This window comes from Nasonia vitripennis, chromosome 2 (assembly GCF_009193385.2).
Source record: "Nasonia vitripennis strain AsymCx chromosome 2, Nvit_psr_1.1, whole genome shotgun sequence".
Classification (NCBI taxonomy): Eukaryota; Metazoa; Arthropoda; class Insecta; order Hymenoptera; family Pteromalidae; genus Nasonia; species Nasonia vitripennis.
In genome coordinates, this window is record NC_045758.1 from 23,593,304 (window position 1) to 23,615,442 (window position 22,139).

Below are 22,139 nucleotides of genomic sequence, written 5' to 3' on the forward strand. Positions count from 1 at the left end.
ATTTCCGCGAAATCGCCCCCGCCTTTAAAGCCTCGGGCCAGCGCGCGATTAGGACGCCAGCCCAAGTAGGATGATGCTGTAGAGAGCCTCTGTTGTATATACACAGTAGACCGGAACGCCGGCGAGGTGTGGGAGAGCGATATGACGAGGGCTGTATATAGGTAGGCAGGTTATGGGAGTGGGAGATGACGCTCTTTATGGGATTGTTTTTCGAGTGCTCTCTAATACAGACGAGAAAAGTATGATTTTTCGTATTTGTAGAAATGTACACCCGCGTAAGCTACCTCGGCCTCGAGCCATTAGCATTCATATTTCAATTTCATGGCCCTCTGATGCTGGAGCCCGCAAGCTCTCCTCCTCGGTCGGGAAGGAAGGAAGGAAGGAAGAAGCTCCACCACAGCGCACTGCCTAACGACTCGTGTCTGCGGCTATTACCAGCCGCGATATCTCGGGCGCTGCGCCGTCCGCCCTGGCCCCCCGATTATCAATCCGTAATAATTGCGCGTATTAAGCGGACGGCTAATTACCGGAGTGGCGCCGCTGCTGCAAGCTTCTCTCTCTCTCTCTCTCTCTCTCTCTCTCTCTCTCTCTCTCTCTCTCGGCAGGAATTGCCGCGCGAATTTACCACGGGCTTCGTTATACAGTTATCGGTCGTTAGGCAGCGTTTACGTACACGCGCGTATCGGAGTGCGAGCGGCCGATTTAATTAGAGTTATATCAAAGTTTAACGCTCGCCGCGGAGTGAAACACGCGGAATAAAGCATTTCCCTTCGACAACAAAAAAAAAAAAAAAAAAAAGAGAGCTGAGCTCCACTTTCCAATTAAGCCAACAGTCCGGGCTCTAATCCAGCTCTAAAAAGCCGGCGCTAAAGTGCGTACCTAGAGAGAAAGAGAGCTCGATGATACGACGACTAAACGCGTTAACACTCGGGACTTTTAATAAACGCGCCGCCGCTGCTGCCGTTGCTATAGAGCCGCTTTATAACCGCGAAAGCTCGTCGTCGTAGTCGTCGTTTTTGACGAGGGCAAGAGCAGAGTCTTTTACGGGTCCGTCGACGACGACGCAAACGACGCTTTTATATCTCCGTCGGCGGCCGCTTTAGCTCTGCGCGCGCACGTCGATCCGGTTACTACAAGGCGCTTATAGGTTGGCTCTGCGATCGCTACTACTCCGCCGTCGCCGCCGCCGCCGCCGCGCGTCGAGTAGTAGTAGCGGAGCTATAGCCCCTGAATAATCTGCTTTACGAGCTGAAATCGTACGAGAGAGAGCCGCTGTGCTCATGGTTTTCTTGCTTCTTTTTTGCGACGAGGATTTGCTTTTTTGCGCTCTCGCGTCTTGGATTTACTCGGCGATTTTTTCCCTCTCTCTTTATACGCTTATTCGGCCGAAATGCGTGCTTAGGTGAAATTCGTATTTTCGGAAGGAAAGCTTCGTAATCCAATTACAGTCCGAGTCGTAAAAACTGGCGGCATCGGATTTAGTCCTGCCTATGTTATACGTGTAAGAGGATCTTTTTCTTTTTCCCGTGACGCTTCGCGCCGCGTAAATATTCCCCGGCTCGCGTTTTATCGCTGGTTCAACGTGAGTTACGAGCTGGCCCGAATGGAAAACTCAATCCCGAGTACGATACATCACGCAGAAGAGTCACGCGCGGACGCATATAGAAATCAATAAATAAATCATAACAATGGGAGATACGAGACACACACACACACACACACGCGACGACCGCAATCTCTCTCCCTCTCGAGGATTCGAGAAGACGACGGAAGAGAGAACGAGAGAGAGAGAGAGAGAGAGAGAGAGAGAGAGAGAGAGAGAGAGAGAGAAAGACGAGAGATTAGGGGAGATAACGCGGGGATAATGATGTCGAGCCGCGTCGCTGAGTGGCTGTAGCCCGCCGAGGAGAAAAGGGATCGGGAGTATAATATAACACAATGAGTCGGCGGGAATATAAGGGAGCTTTTAAGGCTCGTTCGCGAGAGGCGTTAGCCACTTCATCTTTCTCTTGCTCTCTTTCTCTTTTCTTGCGTGTAGCGCACAGCGTATTATTTCGTGCTTTTATGCCTTTCTATGGGCAATCGTCCGTTCCCTTTTAAACGCGATTTCGGCTTTGCTCTTTCCTTTTTCTCCCCGACGCGCTACTCTCGCGCATTGCTTTTAGCGTGAGACGCTCGGGTTTGGCACGAGCGTTTCTTTCTTTTACGACTCTTGTTCTCGCGTGCGGCGGCAAATTACGTACGGTTTCATTGCTCTGACACACGCTGCTCCCGAATACCTCCCGGTCGCGTCATCGCTTCATCGTCGTTTTCGCGTAAATTTTAGATGTAGATCCTTCTCTCTGTGCGCTTCTTCTCTTTTTTTCACTTGAATACCCCAGAGAGGCCCGCTATGTAATCTACTTGGTCTCTCGCCTTTGGCCTCGCTCCACAATGCCAGCCTCTTAACCGCATGAAATACACAGAGATATATATGGATGTACAATACGCACACACACGTACGCGCACACGCACACAGTCGACTGCACAGACACAGGCTGTACAAATGTGAGGATGAAAAGACGGGAGAGTATAAGCTGTGACAAGGGGGTGAGGGAGGATATCGAAGAAAGAGAAAGAGAGAACAGTACAATGAGAGAGAAAAAAAATGAAATGCGTGGTGATACTCACATGCCTCTCCTCCGATGGATTCAAACCTGCAACACAAAAGAGAAGAATATCGCATGAGTTTTTCAGTCGTGGACATATACGCAGAAATACACAGGAGGTCGAGCATCAATCCTCCTCCTTTTAATCATTATTCTCGTGTCTATCGGGGTGTATACATCTGTACGTGTACGTACGTGCACTTGAGCATCGACAATGCGAGCGACGCATGAAAGAGGAAAGCACTCGACTATTTCGAAATCTTTTTACCTTCTTCTCCGGGGAGAGAGAAACGCGCTACGCGGAAAGTAATAGAAAAAGACGGCTGGAAAAATTGCGCGGGCGAATTCCGCAGCGCAACGCGGGCGTATATATGTGTATACGTGTACAAGGAAAGAGAACGTGTATACACTTTGTTCGCGAGATGCATGTTCTTTGAAAGTTTTTCTTTGTTAGGTCGAAGGCTGATGCTCCGCGCACACGAGCGCTTTTTACCATTCGCGTAGATTTATCATCTCGGTTTCACCTGATATTATACGCCAGCGATGCATTTTGATTTTCTTTTCGATCAAACATCGATTAAACTTTACCACTACTGCTCTTCGAGCTTTCACACCTCGTCAAAGCGACCACCGCCACGGTCCGTCCCTCCCAAAACATTTAGTCGGCGAAACAAAAGCTCTCCACGACCGCATGCATAAAAGACGGTATATACACACACACACACACACACACACACACACAGAGTCGCTGAGCTGCTGCAGATATAAAGCCGTCGAGGGAGAGAGCAGAAACTCGCAAGGAAGAAAACGGATAAAGAGCGGCCCGGCGCATTCAGTCCTCGCGGTGAAAAGAGGTAGGAAGAAGAGGAAGACGGCCAACTGTGTACACCGCCGCACCGCAAGTTTGCTCGGGGCGAGCTTTCCGGCGTGTACACAACCGGAGCTGGCAGCCCGCGCGCGCTCATCCTCCTCTGGTTCTCTTCGTAATAATCGGGAAATATGAGAAAATTCTTCGCCGCCGACGAGACGGCCCCATAACTCCGCGGTATGCCGGGAGAGACGGAGGGTATATTCCGAGTCGCGCGGGGGTTTGTTATAACGGACGAGAAGAGCGCCGAGATAGATCGGCTGTTTTGTAAGGAGAGCGATGATGCGCGCTGGATGCATAATTTATGAGGAGGAGGCGAAGCGCGGAATTAAGCTCAACTCTCGGCACAGTAGGGCTTTATACGTACGGCTCGGCTCGCGTTATATTCAGTGTGTTTTTTTTCTCGAGCGAACACGAGCGTCGAGAACGAAAAAAAGCTTGTAGAGCTTTTCTCCGCCCCCTGACACTCGACTCTCTCCGCTCTTAGCGTCGCGCTTGATCTTCGTCCTCTCCGCACCCTCTGCCGTGCGCGGGAGTCCTTGTACATATTTACAGTCTAACGGTGATACACCCCGCAATGTATGTGGTCTCCGGCGTATACTGCGTATACGAAAGAGGGAGCGAAACCGGGTGCGTGACTTTTTGCACTTGGCGAGCGACGTGACTCGCGAGAGAGAGAGAGAGAGAGAGAGAGAGAGAGAGAGAGAGAGAGAGAGAGAGAGAGAGAGAGAGAGAGAGAGAGAGAGAGAGAGATTGAGACGTAGGGGTAGCTCTTCTGTGTATTTCTCGAATTAATTTCGTGGTATTTGACGTCGGGGTTGTTTTCTCTCTTTTTTTCCGAGGGGAAGATCGAGATTGCTTTTAGTTGATTCCGAATGACTTGCCCTTTCGCACGAAGCCGGGCTGTGTGCTTATCGCTCCTCATTTTTCTCGGGCGTATCGTTGAACAGCTGTCGTTTTTCAAAACGAACACGTGTGGTCGGTGTCACGAATACTTATACAGGCGGTAAAGAAACGAGAAAAAACAGCTCAAAAAGAAAACGCGCGTTCGCGTGGAAGAGCTCGGGGAATTTTTCGCGAAAGTTGAAAAACGAGCCGAAAGAGAGAGAATAAAGGAGGAGTTATACGTGGGGCGAGGATCGCTACATTATCCGGAAAAAGAAAATCACCGGGTTCGAGCGCCGCCGGGAGAAAATATACCGGGGCACAAAGCTCTCGTCGCTCTGACAATCGGATCCGCGTCGACGAGCGAGCTACATCCTCTTTTCCTCGCGGCTAGAGAGGAAGAGAGAGAAAAGTGCTGCGCGAAACGCCGATGCGCACGATGTTTCTTCTACTCTCTGTCTCTTATTCTTCAGCTGCTGCTTTTCTACCGCGGCTCGCGCTGATGTATCTTCTAGAGTGTAAGCGCGGCGTCTGCTTGTAAGTCAATTTTCTTGAAGGTACTTTTTTTCTTCGGGAGATTCGCCGTGTGCTTATTCGTTTTTACTCCGTTCGTTCCATTTTTTTAACGACGTAACTTTTGGAAGACGTGTACGTTATGGAAGCGTTCGTGTCTGATTGCAATATGAGCGTTATGACTAAAACTCTCGAGATCAAGTGCCTTCGCCAGAGTTTATCTATAAAGTTTTTTTGACAAACTATTCCGCGCTGGTTTATTTCAGACTCTAGCGCATCATCATTCATAACACGAAAGATACGAGCTGCAAAAATCACAAAAAGCTGACCCACATTCCGCTAATAACCTGCCGCAATTTTCGCAAATCCCAACAGCCGTTAATACGAATTCGAGCTTCCTGCGACGAAAGAAACCTCCTCGAAAATCAATCAATCAGTCTGCCCTGCTCGACTCCATAAAACAAGTCGCTTCTCTCCGTCGTCTTCGTCGCGTTTCATTCTTCGCCGAGCAGTTATATGCCTCCACAGCCTCGACCTCGTAAACGGACAGACATACAAGCATATATACACGAGAGCTCGGATCTATCTATCTCTCTTTCTCTTTCGCGCATAATTCTCCACTAAAACGCAAAGAGGTCGTTCCGCGGCGCGAGGGATACATCAACTGTCTATTTGGGAAATTGAAATAAGGCTGTGTGTGTGTGTGTGTCGGGGGAAGGAGCTTTTACGACAACCTTTTACTAACCTCGGCTCGAGGCGCTTTATTTACGTCGGCGCGCGATCGCTCGGTGCGATTCCTCCTCCTCCTTCTTCTTTTTCTTCTCGTGTATACACGAGAGAGATTTCGAGGAGGTCGTGCGTGACTCGACGTATATCGCGTGGAAGACTCTCTGCTCTTTTTAACTCGCTCCCCGTTATGTGGGGGGTGCGAGCTTTTTTCGGGCTTTTTACGCTGACGAGCGATGTCGTGCTTAATCAGCGGCGCTTGCGGCTCGCGTGATAATGCCGGCAGGCATTGTGCGAGTGTTGATTTCATCAGAGGGGGATTGAATTTTCGCTGTTTAGATTATACCGTTTTGCGCTGTTGTTTCTTTTTTTTCGATACGGGCTCTCTTAGTTATGAATTAAGCAAAGTATATAGCGCGGCTGTTCCATTATCTAATTATAACCAGCAGCGAGCGCTGCGGGGCGGCAAGCTTTGCATTATTTCCGTGGAATTAAGGCATGACTTCCTAAAACACATTGAGCCGGGCTGCGCGGCAGGTATAGAGTATTATAGCGCGATAAAGCCCTCGGAGAAATTCCTCGACAATTTGCATCGGTCAGCTCAGCAGTACGCGGCCAAGAATAACGCGGAGCGTCGGTGGATCGAAAAATAAATTTGCATCCGCGCGCGCAGCTCGCTGCATTCTCATTAAAACGCAAAAAGCAGCAGCAGCCTCGATCCGGAAAAAAGGAGAAGAAGAAGCAGCAGCAGCAAGCAAGAAACATCGTGTAGCAACAAAGTCGGAGAGTCGATATTTAATCCCATCTTACAGAGCGGCGGCGGTGTCCGTATAATCACTTAACATCGTCGTAGCGCGCGGAACGAGCTCTCGGAGGCGAGCGTTAATGAATCACGCCGCCAGTCGATAATCGCGCAAAACTACCGGCAATCACGACGCCCGGCGACATCGCTCTCTCTCTCTCTTTCTCTCTCTCTCTCTCTCTCTCTCTCTCTCTCTCTCTCTCTCTCTCTCTCTCTCTCTCTCTCTCTCTCTCTCCGAAAGTGGATACACGCTCCCTCCGGGGGCTTAATGACTCGACAACGATCGCAATAATGCAGCCGCCGCGCGCTGGCCCGGCTTGTTTAACTCGTCGGCGGCGTATCGAATAGTGCGCTGCTGCAGAGGAGGGAGAGAGAGAGAGGCAGCGGCGTGCTTCATTACCGCGCGCAGCCAAGAGGAGCTCGAGCCGATGCTCCGGCGCGAGTTAGTTTATAAATTGGAGAGGAGGTGGTGAGCACTGCTGCCGCTGTTGTTAATGGTGCGCGAGGGACTTTTTTGCGGTAGTTTTGAGTAGTTGACGAGAGCGCGTGAGCAGTGGGGTTTTTTCGAATTTCTGTTCGCGGAGTTTCGGTGGGTATTTGTTGCATAATCGTTGCAGGAGGAAAGATACGCGGCGGGTACGGAGAGACACGAGAGAGAATTGATCGATCACGAAGTTTATCTCGCGCGGACAATGAGCCGGGGAGATGAAGAAAGAGAACGAGATAGAGAGAGAGAGAGAGAGAGAGAGAGAGAGAGAGAGAGAGAGAGAGAGAGAGAGAGAGAGAGACGGTCACAGAGCAGTAGGCAGATGTAAGGAGCTAGAAGCCGGAGCGAGAGAGATAAAAGCGAGCGAGAAGGACAGTCGGAAGCGCCCTCGTGTCGAGAGGAGATTCCGAGAGTTCTCGTCGGACGGGAAGAACCGAGCGAGAGAGAGAGAAGCGAAAACCCTTCTCCAAGGTACTCGACACTTTGTCAGCGTTCCTCGGCTGGCTGGACAAGTGCGAACGCTCTACTCTCTCCCTTCCGCTACTCGTATATCGTCTTCACGAGAAAACGAGGATCTATATAGGTACACCTGCGCTGGTCTGCGTGCATTATATACACGGAGGAGGGAGAGGAATAACGATACAGAGTGGGAGTCGAGAATCGAGGTCGCGCCGCTGCAATCTTGACGGAAATTATTCACAGCTCGTTTGGAATGTCGTTTGCACATTCGTTTGTTTAATCGCCCCCTCACTTTGCTGCACGCATTTTCGAGTGCAAAAAGCTCTTTCTCTTTCCCCTTCGCGAGCAATTAGTCTGCGGCTCGATCAATGGAGCTCTCTCTATTTTTGGCGGTCAATGACTGCGCGGTCTAGTCTGTACACATATAGATGAAAAACGATCGGCAGCGAACGAGAAAAATCGTAGTAATCGAAACAAAAATTGGAGAATCGAAAATAATCGAGTGGACGGGACTGCCTTTTAAAACGATAACAATTTCAGATACACCCAGTGCAGCGAAAACGCGAGCGAAAAAGGAAACGGTAAATATTGCTTTTTCCATTTCTTTCTCCCGCTCTCTCGCGCACGCGTATTCGTAAATCATTTATCCCGCTCTTGTCGGGCGGTAGTCGTGGTTATTGCACGACGGCGGAGAAGCACGATGGGATTGTTACGAATTTTATTTTTATCCGCAGTCGGAGAAGAGTTCGTTTCTGCATATTATTTAGTCTGCTCCCTCGTAATAAGTGCATTCCACACAGCAGCGGGGATATCAGCACAGAGCGAAAGCCAAACAAAAAAGAAACTCCAGACAAGATAAAACGAAACACTCTCGAAAGGCGACACCGTGAAACGTCTCCTCCTGATTACTTTGTAGAGGCAGCGCAGCGAGGACGACGACGACGGCTCCGATTGCGGCGCGCCAGATAAGTGTCCGCGGAAGTGGCGATCATTGGCCGTTCGCCGAATGAGTCGAGAGAGGGTCGCTCTCGTTGTGGTGTCAAAGAGACGACGTGTGTAAGTGATCGTGTAACGCGATTTGCGGACGACCACCGGAGGACGTAATGATTAGAGCCTCTACTGGCTTTCGCTGCGTCAATTTCGACTCGGACGAGAGGAGGTGCGCGATTAGTTTTATTGATTGTTAGATCGAGAATTGGGAGTTCGAGACGAGGTCACTGCGCTGCGCTCGCTCTATGACATTACTGCTTCATATCGAATTGTACTCCAAGATATTTTCGACATGAAGGAAAATCCGTTTCGGAAGATGGACTCCTGGGTCAATTATAGACGGTGTTAAATATTCAACGGTTCTCTCCGCCCCATCTGTATTTTCGCGGAGGAAGAGAAAAAAGTGCAGTTGAGCTAACTGATTTCCGGTGACAACAATCAGACCGCGGTTGGGCTATTTGCGCGGCTATATTCTCGGAACTCGTGTATCATTGAGCAGCATAAGCATCTCGGTTCGGGAATAGGGTTAAGTAGTAACATTGTTTTCGAATGAGAGCTTTTTAGCTGCCAAAAGAGCTGCATTACAGTTTTACTTTCGCAAACTCCATTTGTCGCAGAACGTCATCGCTTGACGTTTCGTCGAAATTATTCGAAAATGAGTAAAGTGCATAGAGCAGATAAGAGAGAGAGAGAGAGAGAGAGAGAGAGAGAGAGAGAGAGAGAGAGAGAGAGAGAGATAAAGAGTAATATAAATCCAGATTAAAACTCACCACCGTTAGATTTGAGATCATCGGGTTGACCTCTGTGTAGCTCGGGTTTGGCGAGCATGTTGAGCGGGTGAGCCGAGCCGGCTGGTGCCGCAGCGGCACCCGGAGGCAGACCCAGGCCCAACAGTGCCGCCGACGCAGAGGTTGGAACAGGCAGGCCAGCTCCTGGGCCAAGGCCAGGCAGACCCGGTAGTCCCGGGTGTGCTCCCATTGCTGCACCAGGTGGAAGCTGTTGTGCGTGCATTTGTTGCAATAGCCTAGGCAGATCTGGCCTTTGTTGCTGGAAAAAAGATATTTTTCATAACGTTAGATGAATCGCGTATTTTGTCTAAAGTTTCGAGTTCCAAAAGCGCCGGTTTCAACTGGATCGGATTCTCTCTCACTCTGATTCGCAGAAAAGCGAAGCTCGCTGAAAAATATGTATCCTGGACGAGAGCGAGTACCGCGGCGCAGAGAACGATACCTGGCGAAAATATTCATATCGCGTTCCGCGAGCGCTCATTTCGCGTTTGTCAACACTTTCTACACAGTATTTCGCGCTCCTATATACAGTTTCCCCACGCGTGACTTTTATTTTCATCGCGCATCGCGGCTGCGACGCGTTAAATATTTTATTCCCGCTTTTGCGGAAAAATCCGCAATCGGATACACACGCGCGTGAAATTTTTCCCGTCGAACGCGTGTATAACGATCGAGGGGGCCGGGCGCGATTAAAAATAAAAAAATCGAGGATCAGAATAGCGCCCGTAAAAAAACCTCGTCCGCCGCGCGTATATTCCAGGAAAGCTCGAGAGCGTGATGGGAATTAAAATTCATCGCTCCTATTTCCGCGCCCCGCCGTCGTCCATTAAACTCGCTATGCTAAAGCTCCCGCTCGACCGCAAGCGCTCTAAAAAGAGAGAGCCGATCGCATTATCAAACAAAGAAGTGCGCGGTGAGCGAAAAAAGCCGGCTGCCGCATAAATTACAATTATCGCCTCGTTAAAAGCTCAACGCGTCCTTTGGCGGGACGAGCTTCCAAAATAAAGCTCTCTCGGCTCTCTCCCTGAGAAGTTTCGAAAAAACACGCGATTCGCTACGCGAGCGAGAAACGTCGGTGAATAAAAAGCGGTATACGACGGATTGAAAGAGCTGCGGGAATAAATAAATAGAAGCGCATGCAGCACACACGCGAGACGTCGGAAATATTTAGAGGATCCCTGAAAAAAGAGACGAGGCCGCTCTTTGCGCGTGTACGCAGATTGCGAAATTCCTCGCGGTGAGCGCGGCGCAACCCCCCTGACTCCCGCGTTAATTCCGCTCGGCAGGATTATACGTGTGCCCGAGCCTCTCACTCTTTCGCATTTTTTTTTGCAGCTTTTTTTCGTACTCCCACTCTCTTTCTCTTTTTTTGTCGGAGGCGGCCATTTCGCCGCGCATTACCCTCTCGGCCGCAAATAAAATTATTTATTCGTCCATTCGCTGCTGCCGCCGCCGACGCTGTACGTGTGCATGCACGCGCGCGAGCTCCACTTTTCGGACGTGCGCGCACTCGCGAATTCATTTATTTACCCGCGGCGAGGGCACGTTCGCTAAACAGAGGCTAACGAATCCTTTTGCCCCCCTACCAGCAACTGCGAGTGCGAGTGTATGTGTGGGTGGGTGTGTGTATGTGTGTGTGCGTGGGAGGGCACTCGTGTGTGCAGCAGGCTCGATCCGGTGAAACAAAAAAATAAATAAAAAGAGAACGAGGCTGCAGCAGAGAGCCGAGGGTCTCGAGCTTTTTATGCGGAACGGCACTCGTCGAGGGGGAAATGTTTTTTTTTTTATATATAATCGTTGTTTTGCCAGTTTTCGCGCTCAAAGCAATACACTATACTGCAGCGCATAGGAGGAAGAGGATCTGTGTGCGAAAGGGATTTGGGAATTGCCGGCTTTGGGCTCTCTCTCTCTCTCTCTCTCTCTCTCTCTCTCTCTCTCTCTCTCTCTCTATCGTTGATTAATTTACCAAATCGGCCTTTAACAAGTGTCGGCTCTCTCTCGTTTCGCAAAATTAGCGGCAGCGCGCGCGATTATCATCCTAAATAATAGTAATGATCCCGAGACGAGCTAATAATACACGGCGACGAAGCTCTTAAATCACGGGCGCAAACTTCGAGCCGGCAAGAAATAAGCCCTCATCAGGCGGGCGTTGAGCGTAAACGCGGATAAGGCGCAAAAAGGACAATCCATACGTAATGCGCGTAGCTTCTTCTCCTCTCACGTGAGCCTTCTTCACCCGCTACGCGTACACACGAGCTTACAGAGAAGAGGGCTCTAAAACGGTACACACAATGTAATTTTCATTTTGACGAGGCAATCGAGCTCGGCAACTTTCGCGGTGGCGGCTGCAGCAGCTCGTTCTCGCATAATTGCACACAAGCTTGCGGGAAAATTATGCTCGCGCAGCGCAAAACAAATCGTAAAGTGGCCGCGCCGGCGCACAGTTGCGCGCGCGCGCAAGAGAGAGAGAGAGAAGAGCTGCTGGAGTGGGAGGGAGAGAGAGAGAGAGAGAGAGAGAGAGAGAGAGAGAGAGAGGCGATGAAGAGGGCGGAATATTCCCGGGGAGTAGTTTGCCGAGATAATTAAATGGCTTAACGATATAATAACCCTGCCACCGCCGCCGCTTGCTCAACCGGGCGAGATACACGTCCACACCTATATAGATACGGGAGAGCTGGGTATAATACAGGTGCGGTGAATTTATACAAGTACGTATACACAGAGCAGGCGCCGCCGCCGCCGACGCGCTTTTCGGTTATGTGATTACGCTCTGATATTGTTTGCATCGACTTTTCGGAAAATTAATACTCTTGATGATGAGCTTCCGTGCTATATCTTCTCTCGTAGCCGTTGTTATCGGCCGGTCCAGCTTCGTCGTCGTAGCGTTAATATATAATATACACGGACAGAGAGAAGAGGGGATCGCCTCGCGGAAAGGCTCGTCGATGCGCGAAGCGTAATTAGGTCCCCTCGCATAGCGCGGTCGAAGAATCGCGAGCCGTGTAATTCCTCCTCGATTATCGTGCGCGAGATAATTATGGACATTTTTCCCCCTATCTTGTCCCTCATTTTCCACGAATCCGCGCAAGGCTCTGCGTTACGCGCGGGTCACGCTCGGTGATTCGTCGTTTTCTCGCCGTTTCCGTGGAGAATTTTCAAATGCTCGCTTTCTGCTATTATTCCGGCGTTCGGAGACCGATCCGCCATACACGAATTACACCGAAAACGTATCGAGCAGCGCGAGTCACTTCCGGAAGCCGAGCTGCAGCGGCAGGAAAAACAACACCTGGGAAGCGCTCGCGAGGCTTAATTCCCTGCACTGCACGCGTCTCACTTTCCCCGGAATTTCGGTGCGGCCGCGTTTGTCGGTTAACCCTGGACGGCATCTCGCGGCGCGGTTCTCGAGATGTATATGCTGCACACGTGCATACGCGTTTCGCTGATTTATTATCATACACGCCGAGAGATCGGCTGTTGCGGAATTCGAAGGCTGGATGGGGTGATAATCGCCGGCGCGCGTTCCATCATTTTCGAGGTGAAGAGGAGGAGGAGGGTATAATCGACGGTTTTCCTTTTTGCCGGCATGAGCTGCTGCTCGGGTATAATTTGCCGCTTTATTCAACTTTAATTAATCAGATTTCGCACTGCGTTTAATTAAGAATCTATACACTTTGAGAAATAAAACTCTGTCGACTGCGGTGCTGGGAGATCTAATTAACGCTAATTGATAATAAACCGACAGCACCGCGTTGCATACAGCGCTAATTTAAAATCTCAGCCGTGTATGCAAAAAAAAAAATAATAATATACAATACGCGCGCGTATCTGCCCAGCAAAAGCGACTCATCGGTACACACACACGCTGCACACAAAATGACATATTCCTCTCCCAGCATCAGCCTCGTCGAATACATTTTTCATCGCAAGTCGTCGTCGTCGTCGGCAGCAGCAGTGCAACATCGCGCAAAGCCCGCACGCATACATGCATAATGCAATGCAAAGCTGGTCTCGCGCATTCGCGGAGTATAACGAGCATCACGTACACGCGCGCATACACCCACACACACATATACGGGAAAAACAAAAGCTCCGCGGCGCATCAGACACACGTTCCGCAAACTCCTCTCTCTCTCTCTCTCTCTCTCTCTCTCTCTCTCTCTCTCTCTCTCTCTCTCTCTCGGAAGAGAGAATATGCGATTAAGCCGTTTCCGCGACGTTAGCCTCCGCTCTCTTGGCATTAGCCGATGCGCGCCGGCGTGTTCTCTCTCCCTCTCTCCCTCGGAAGCAATTCCGCGCTCGCGCGATACAGGCGCTGGAATAAGTTCCACTTATTCGTTGAATGCGGCCCCAAGGGTATCTCTCTCCCCCTCCCCCTCCTCCTTCTGCCTCTTCGGTCGCGCAGAACTGTATATATTTCCTGGTTGAGAAACTGCATCTTCGGAGAGAGAGCAGCCAAGATAAAGGAGAGAGAAAGAGAAAGAGAGAGAGAGAGAGAGAGAGAGAGAGAGAGAGAGAGAGAGAGAGAGAGAAATACGGAGTGGTTGTAAAGTAGATAGCGGGTTGGCTCGGCAGGGAAAAAGAATGATTGGATGCGCCGCGGAATTTATATATTCCAATGAGTATTCCCCTTTCGTCTTCCTCCTCCTCGGCTCCTCTCTATCTCGCTCGTCCGCTAATTCAAATAAGATTTCGTTTGTCGAAATGAAATTTCGCTGCGTTAAGAGCTCCGGTCGGTTTTATACAATACGCGCGCGCGAAATTGCATTTGCGAGATGAAAAAGTAAACGCGAAAAGGGAATTTCGCGAGTTCGGAATAACGAGATATTATATCGCTTAACGAGCTACCGAAGCCGATCGGCAATTAACGGCTCAATTTTAAGTCCATTATACGCTAAGCTACTACTGTAGTGACTGCTTTGTCTCTCGAGTCTTACGTAATTCGCGGATGGATCGGAAAAAGGCTAATGGACTTTCTTGAAACGCCGGTAAATTATTGCAGCACTTCATCAATCCGTTTCACAGCGACGAGAGAGAGAAAGGGTATATCGTCGAAGGGAGAAAAAAACTCGGTATTAACCGCAAGTCGCTTTATAACCGCTACTCGCAACAAGGCGCTGAGAGAGAAAAGCGAAGACGAAGCGAGCAAAAATGGGAAGAGATCCAATTGGTAGAGGAGGGGGAGAGGGATGGAAGGCTTTCTCGCGAGTGCCTGCAGCTGGACTGGCTCTCTCACTCTGTGAATCTCGTTTTTCCGAGTTGAGTTTTCTTCCCGCTGCTAAAGGCAGAGAGGAGAAAAAGCCAGTGTAGGAGACAGACGGACAGAGATGGATATACAGCGCGCGGAAAGGATGAGAGAGAGAGAGAGAGAGAGAGAGAGAGAGAGAGAGAGAAAACGAGAGGGGGATGCGGAAAATACACGCGCGAGGCGAGTGACACGGCGATTCAACGAGAGGGAGCTCATTGAGCTGCTTGTGTTTATTTGTTGTCTCTCCACTGCACCAGGAAGGATATTTATGGATGGGAAAACGTCCCGAGGGTTATAGTTGCTGTGTGAAAAGTTACGACGTTGAGCGTTCGTTTTAAAAAATGAATAAAATCGATCCTGTGAATACAGGCTTACCCCGGCGCCGCTGAGGAAAAAAAAATAGATTCGAGGCTATAGAGCGGGTCAAAGGTTGAGAAAGACGGGACGGAGATAGGACGAGGAGAAACCTCATAATCCTGCTAAGGATTTGCCGCACGTAGGCGACGTCGTCGTCGCGCGCGCGCGGATTCCAGCTATATAGACACGATCTCGCTCGCGCGAAGTTCCAGCTTACTATTTGTCTGTCTCCGTCTCTCGCCGCCCCGTCACTGTCAGCGCCAAGAAAGAGAGGGAGAGAGAGAGAGCGTCGGAGTCAGTCGGAGCAGCAGCAGCAGCAGCAGCCGCGGGGGTAAAGGAATGCTGATTAGTCGGTGCTTCTGCGCCATAACACTATAACTTATCCGAGCGCACGAGCGAAGGAAGGAAAGGGAAGATTGCGAGAGACGAGGATTATATATACCGGGAGCTGGGAGAGGGAGCAAGACTGCTCCCCGCTATCTGTCCTTATCAATTCCACTTCGTGTTCCTCGGCGAGCTGCCGGCGCTTCTGTTGGGAGGATAAGAGCCGTGCGCTCGCTCGCGCGGCTGTGGGAGGGAAAGGAGCGAGCGAGCAAGAGAGAGAACGGAAGGAGGAAGAGAGGCGGAAGACGATGCGGTGGGCTGAGGAAAGCCGGCGGCTTAATAGGGAGGAAATTGAGTGCTCGAGCAATATTGAAGGAGGATTCGGGATTCGGGGGGATGAGGGAGATCTCGCCCTCCCCTCTCTCTCTCTCTCTCTCTCTCTCTCTCTCTCTCTCTCTCTATCTTGCCAGCTCCTTCTGAATCGGGTACAAGAGAGATAGAACGTATCCGTCCGCGTCCGCTTTCGAATTCCTCGAGCGTGCGCGTCTACTGCTGCTGCTGCTGCTTCCTAATACCCCCAGCACTACCGCCGCCGCCGCCGAGCAGCTCAACGCGATCAGCGGTTCTCAATCGCGCCAAGTACCCTAACTATATTTCGTCGGCGTAATACACGTGGGAAGAGCAGCGGCAGCCGCGGTGAATACACAAGCCGCTCCTGCGCCCGCACACACATATACACTGCACGAGCGGGTACGGAGTGTAGCACTGCAGCTCGAATCTCCTTGTTTTAGCTGGTCTAGACGACGTCGACGACGGCTGGAAGCCGATAGATGTGTCGAGAGGTATATCAGATGGGAATTATTGACTTTGAGAGGGCGTGTCGTGTGTTGCACACACGGGGCAGACGTGATTCGGCAATTGCTCGAGGTGTCGACGCGTGAGCCGCTGCTAATTTAATGGAAAACCGACCTGGAAAGGATTTCGATCGCGGCAGCGCTTGTAACACACTCCGACCGTGCGATGTATGCAAATGATTCGGGTATTTCGATTTTATTATGCCGTTGCTGCAATTTCGTTCATGTGTTGTATGAAAAATTCGATTATCGCCCGATACGCGCGCGCGGTATTTCGAAAATATCATAAAATTTTACAATCGACAGCGGATATGCATTTTTGTTATAGCCAGTGCATTTAGCTTTTTTTTTTCATTTTATCGCTTCGCCGCGTACCGCGAATCGATTGAATTACTCGGCGCACGTTCGAGACGCTAAATATATCGACGTTCAACGGACAGCTATGATCCCTCATTGTGTATAATGCGCATCAGATATCCGCAGCAGATTGGGGTGAAATTGACAATCAAATTCGATATACATTCGCGGCTGCAGTGAGAGAGATAGAGCAGCTGTGCGTATAGAGGGAAGGGAATGGACAGATACACGTATGTTGCGTGATTGATATACTCACTCCAATGATTGCGTTGAGCTCGGTCATGGTGACTTGCTTCGCCCTGTCGACGGCCGTCGCGACTTGCTGCTGATGCTCCTGCGAGAGAAACGGCAGGATCTGCGCGATGATGGCGTTCAGCCTCTTCGCTATTTCCGTCTGCAATCAGAGAAACGACAAATTAGTCCCAAGCTCTCGCTTGCACGGTCTCCCGAGAAATTTATGCTACACGTACATTGTAGCTGACGCGTATGTGAGCGAAGGGTACAGTTAGCTGTGTTTAACCGTTAAAATAGTCTCGGTGTTGAGGGGGCAGGATTGTTCAGAAAGCTACTCGATGATTTTTTTTTAACCAAAGTTATTATACCGTTTTGTTTATGCCAAAGCACTGAATACGAAGACTGAAGCAGTCATAGCGTAAGCGGTCCAAACAGGGCCAACGTAAGGGAATTTCGGCACGATTTGTCCGCCACTATATCTAGCCTCGGCTCTCGGATTAAGCTGAAAGGAAATGGAAAAGTGCCTGTGGACCGCCTATGGTCGCTTGCCAAGAACTGCGGGAGTAAGCCGGCCAGTCCAAAACTATCTTGTTTTGACCGCAGCTTTCAAAGTTTCAAAATTTCCACCTTATACGAATCGCTGTATAAAACCTCCAAGTACACGGCATCGCTGCAGACAGTGTGGCCGCGTATCAGAGGGGTCGTGTTTATGACGCTTCGGAAGTGCCCGAGGCTGCGACACAACGTACTGACGCAGAAATTGAATTAAATTTGCGCGCTCGCGGCGGTTCAATCATGCGGCGGAAAGCGAGTTTGATTGACCCACTATATGTACCGCATACGCAGCCGCTCTGCAGAGGCACAAATATTTTCCCAGTCGTTTCCAATCAGCGACAAGGGAAAAATATAAAATCGCGCAAAATATACAACGCTGTTATTGTATGGAATGGATATTTTCATGCGGTTTTTTTTTTAATTCTAATAGAAGTGCAGCCGCTCTTGCACGGGCGAATCGAACGCGAAATTATCGATATTGAATTATAACCGCGCGATAAATACACCACTCGGATAATAAATCAATACGCAGTCACACGCGCGACGTCGTATACTCTATACCCGAGCAGTCGATAAATCTCGAAACGACCTGCAGAGCAGCGCATTAATCTCGAGACAGATATGGACGTATACTCGTTACAAATAATCGAGTAAGGGGTCTAAAAATATCCATCCGCGAAACAAAAACAAACTCCGCACACGCTCAACAAGCACGTAAACAACGCACTCGCAACCGAGAGGTAAATCTCCGCGACTGAGAAAAAGCTCTCTCCCGAGTAAGTCACGTACCGGCGCGCGAGTTCGTTATACCCGCCGAGTCTAATTCAGTTAACGTCTTTTTTGCCTCTCTCGCTCCCGCTCACATTATCGACTCGATATCGCGGCGCGTCGGCCGCGGACATAAATCCGATAAGTAGAATTAATCGCGCGCTTTAGCAGGAAGCAGTTTAACGCCTCGTGTTTCTCCGCGAGTAGCGCGCGATGTTAATCTATTCGGCGCGCCACTCTATTTATACGCATTGATTTACGTCCATTACGCGGTATATGCATGCGCGCCGGAGTAGAGAGAGAGAGAGAGAGAGGAGGTGTAAATACGCGCGTTCCGCACGTGCGCCCGCGTACATAGCGTGCCTTTCACTGCGCAGCGTATAGTCCGCGTTGAAAGTCGTCGGTGCGGTTTTTGACGATTCTCTTGCAAAAATTATCACATGGCTGACTTTGGAAAAGTTTCGCTCGAGCGTATAAATCTCGGAGATATACGTATATAATGGTCGGAGAAATTGAATTTCAAACAGTTTTGTCAGATTCGCACGAGGGCGACTTTTCACGAGCGATTCGCTTTTGGCACGGTCAGTACAAGAGAGCTGTGGTGCAGCGGCGCGTATCTATGCTAATTGAAATATCGCCGAGACTCTTGGCTTAACTCCGGCGGTCGGGTATATGCGCCAAGACGATGCATTTAGTAATTGATCGCGTAGGGAAATACGAACGCGGTGCGTCATCGGCATCGATATATTCCGAGGATATGAGATCCATGACTGATTTTACGTTCGAGTTTCGTAAGCGACGTTCGATTGCGCGGAGTTGCCGCGACGCGACGAAACGGAGAAACAGGGGAATATAAAAATTCAATGCACCGAGCTCGCTTTCGGGGAAAAAGGAGATGAGATGTGTGCGGGGAGAAGGCATCTTGGCATATAAATTCAGAGAGCTCGCGCGCGCCGGGAGGAGAGAAATATCTCCGGTTTTATTTCTATTTGGCTTTTTATTCGATCGCGGCGCTCTCGTTACACCCCCAGCGGAAAAAGAAGAAAAAGCGAGGATCCCGAAGTGGAAGAACATAAACACCGCTCGTGCACTTGTCGCGAGGAAGGGACAAAGAGAGGGTGGGGGGATGGTATATAACGACATTGCAGCAGCTGCGGCGGCGACGGCATCGAGGGATCAGCGCCCCCCGCCCGGAAAAGTTCGGCCATTTCGTTTAGTTCACCGGAAAAGTCGCGCGCTGCGCTTGCGTCGAGTGCTGAATTGCGGCGCGCACCGTGAAAAGCCCTCGCGCTCTCTCTCTCTCTCTCTCTCTCACTCTCGCCGGGCCATTCATTATTTTCTTGGTTACCTCTCACCCGGGGAAAACTTCTCGGCAACGCAATTACGCCGCATAGCGTCGTCCTTTTTTCTCGGCGCTGCTGCTGCTGCTACCCTTTTACTACAATTTCCCACGCCGCTAGAGGTCGCTCTCTCTCTCTCTCTCTCTCTCTCTCTCTCTCTCTCTCTCTCACTCTCTTTTTATCTCTCGGCCGTTCGCTTTCGCTCAGTCGTTCCATCTCTCATTCGGCGCTTTCTCTATCCTGACCTTTTTCCACCGCGGCAGCGCTGCTGCCTCTCCTATTTGCGCTCCGTCTCTCTTTCTCTCTCAGACATTTAATCACCCATTCTCCTTCTCTCTATACTCTTTCTATCTCTCCCCCTCACTCGCGCGGCAATTTCAGCCTGTCGTTTCTGCTCCCTCGACTCTATCTCTCCTCCTTTTCCAGCTGGCTGCTAGGTGCCGGCATATCTCTACCCCTTTTCTCGCGCGACGCCGCCGGATGGCTCGACTCATTTTCGCGTACGTTATAATTAGTGGCTTAATGACTACCACTCGCGGACGACGGCGACGGGTAATTAAAACAACAACTCCCTCGCTCTCTTCCTTCCTTCCTTCCTTCTCGCTCTCGAGTGCGCGGCCGTGTCCGATTTGCCGCTCGGTCTACTTCTTTCTTTTTCTCGCTCTCGCTTATTGTCTTCTTCTCTCGGGACCTTGGGATTCAACGTTCGTTACACCTAAACTCCTTCCCGGCGTCTGTCTCAATTTCACGAATTCGCGTGCGCCGTTAAACGGAGCATCTCTCATACTCAACGGGACTCCGACAAACGACGTTGCAAAAAATACAAGCTCCTCGAAACAATTCGGCTAAAATCGCAGCGTATCTCGCCGGGCAATTTACCAAATGGAAGGGAAAACTCGCAGCGACGGCTCCGGAAAGAGTAGTAGCAAGCAAAAAGGGAGGATGAGAAGAGTAAATGAGAGGCGGACGGCAGCCAAAGCATCCGAGGGCCATATCTTATACCTATATACAGCTCCGAGAGCGAAGCGAGGCGTCAGAGGATCGAATAAATATCGCATCGGTACATCGCGTACTCGCGCGATTCCCTCTTTCTCTCGACTTACGTATACGAATACGCGCCTATACAATGCTCGCGCATAATTCTCTCCCGCTGCCGCTGCTGCTACTTGTCGCCAAAGAGCCGAAGGAATTAATCTGAGCCACCGCGGGATTCTTCTCGTGGGCCGAGAGTCGTTACTCAAGATCCGTGCGCGCAAAAGTCCTCCGGAACGTGCGGCGAAAGAGGGTTTGAGTTATGCGCGCCTGATGCTGATGAGATTGCGAGGGGGATTTTCGCGCGGTAATTGTTTGATGGATACTCGGCTCAACTCGTTTGTGTTTCCGTGGCGCACGAGGATATCATAGATTCGAATTGAAAATATTCCGTCTCGCGATTTCAAATTCAACACCGCGCGAGCGAAAAAAAGCTCATCCCTCGGATGAAAAAAAAAGTTGGAAAACCCGCGCGAATAAAAAGACATCGTGTATAGCGAAAAAAAAGAATAAAGAAGAAGAGCGACACTGCAGCGAGCGCGGCGCGCTATGAAAATGCAAAGCGTCCAAGTGGAGCTCGCGCGAGCGCGCGCTTGCACCGATAAAATTCTTCGCCTGTAAAGCGCCGACGTGAACCGAATGCTTTCGCTGCAGCGACTTCGTCGCGCTGCAGCACACGACTACTACCACTACAACTCCCTCTTTTCCCCAGATACTCCGATAATCCGATACGCCGAGAGCAGCAGCAGCAGCAGTAGCTCGAATCCCGCCGCGGCTCGTATAAACGAACGAACTGCACCCCTCCCCGTCTCTCTCCGCCCTTTTTCAGCTTGGGACAAAGTCGCGCGCGATGTATCTCTCTCTCTTGCGATTTTTCTCTGTCGTACACGCTCTGCAGCAGCAGCGAGAGGTTTTATTGAGATTTCTTTGGGCTCCGGCGCGCGCGCGCGCGAGAGATGCTTTATGAATAGTAAAAAAGTCGTGGCGCAGCGGGGAAAAAGCGCAGCCGGCTTTTTATTACACCGCGCGAGAGCTTTTTTATTGTGTACATCTCGCCGCTCTGCAGCAGCTCGAAAAATGAAAACGGGCCTCTTGATTAATGCGCGCCAGTCGAATTCGTTAGGTATGCACGCGTGGCGCTAATTAATCGCTCGCTCTCTGTACCGTGGCGTATAATGAAAACGTGTCTCCTATCCGCCGCAGCGCGAGCTTTTCAAAGCCGACGAGTAATTTTTTTTTTCTATCCAACTTGTACGTTTTTTTTAATTCCCACTACTTTCAGGGCTGATTGGCTGGTAATTGAAAGGGAGCGACTGTAATGCGTAGTTGGGAGAGATAATTCGATTTCGCGTAATCCTATTATTTTTTCGCTGCAGCTGCTCTGCGGAGAGCCGAATTACGCGCAGCAGCCGGTCGTCGGCCTGAAAGAATCGTAAAGCAGCTTCGCGTTCATTTGCATCGCCGGCTTTAATTGAATTAATTCTATCGCGAAATTGGATTGCCCGACACGGGAGCGATTCTTGAAGCGAAGCGTGTGTAAGACTGCTATAAAATTCACACCGGCGCGATTATGCTCGATGGCGTAAAAAAGCAAAGTATACAAAAACATGTACTCGCATCGGCGGAGAGTGTAGAGCGAGCGAAAAATATTCTCGAAAAATATGCTCTCTCTCGCACGGCAGGCTCATCCGGGCGGGGCGCGGCATGCATAACCAGATAAATCCCGCAGTACAGAGAGCAGCGCGGCAGAGCGGGACATTTAAAAAATGACCCATTGTTCGCGCAGCGGCGCGCAAATATTCAACTACGGAGCGACGGCGTATAACTCCCGCTCCTGCGCAGCTCTGTCAGGGCTATGATCGACGGCCGCTCGCGCAATTGTGGAGGTTCGGTGTACTGAAAATTGC

At 50.4% G+C, this 22,139-nt stretch overlaps 1 protein-coding gene across 34 annotated transcripts in view; it reads right to left on the bottom strand.

The window, feature by feature from the left end:
• Positions 1-22,139, bottom strand: part of LOC100121268 (protein groucho) — a 136,031-nt gene that overhangs the window by 20,807 nt on the left and 93,085 nt on the right. For 28 of the 34 annotated variants that reach the window (XM_031925093.2, XM_032597083.1, XM_031925086.2 and 25 more), the window contains 3 exons: positions 16,560-16,697; positions 9,149-9,425; positions 2,671-2,696 (listed from right to left, as the gene is read on the bottom strand). In XM_031925093.2, coding sequence (XP_031780953.1) covers positions 2,671-2,696; positions 9,149-9,425; positions 16,560-16,697 — 441 coding nt within the window. The remainder of the gene's footprint in view (positions 1-2,670; positions 2,697-9,148; positions 9,426-16,559; positions 16,698-22,139) is intronic. The other 6 variants (XM_032597084.1, XM_031925080.2, XM_032597081.1 and 3 more) reach the window with 1 other exon arrangement.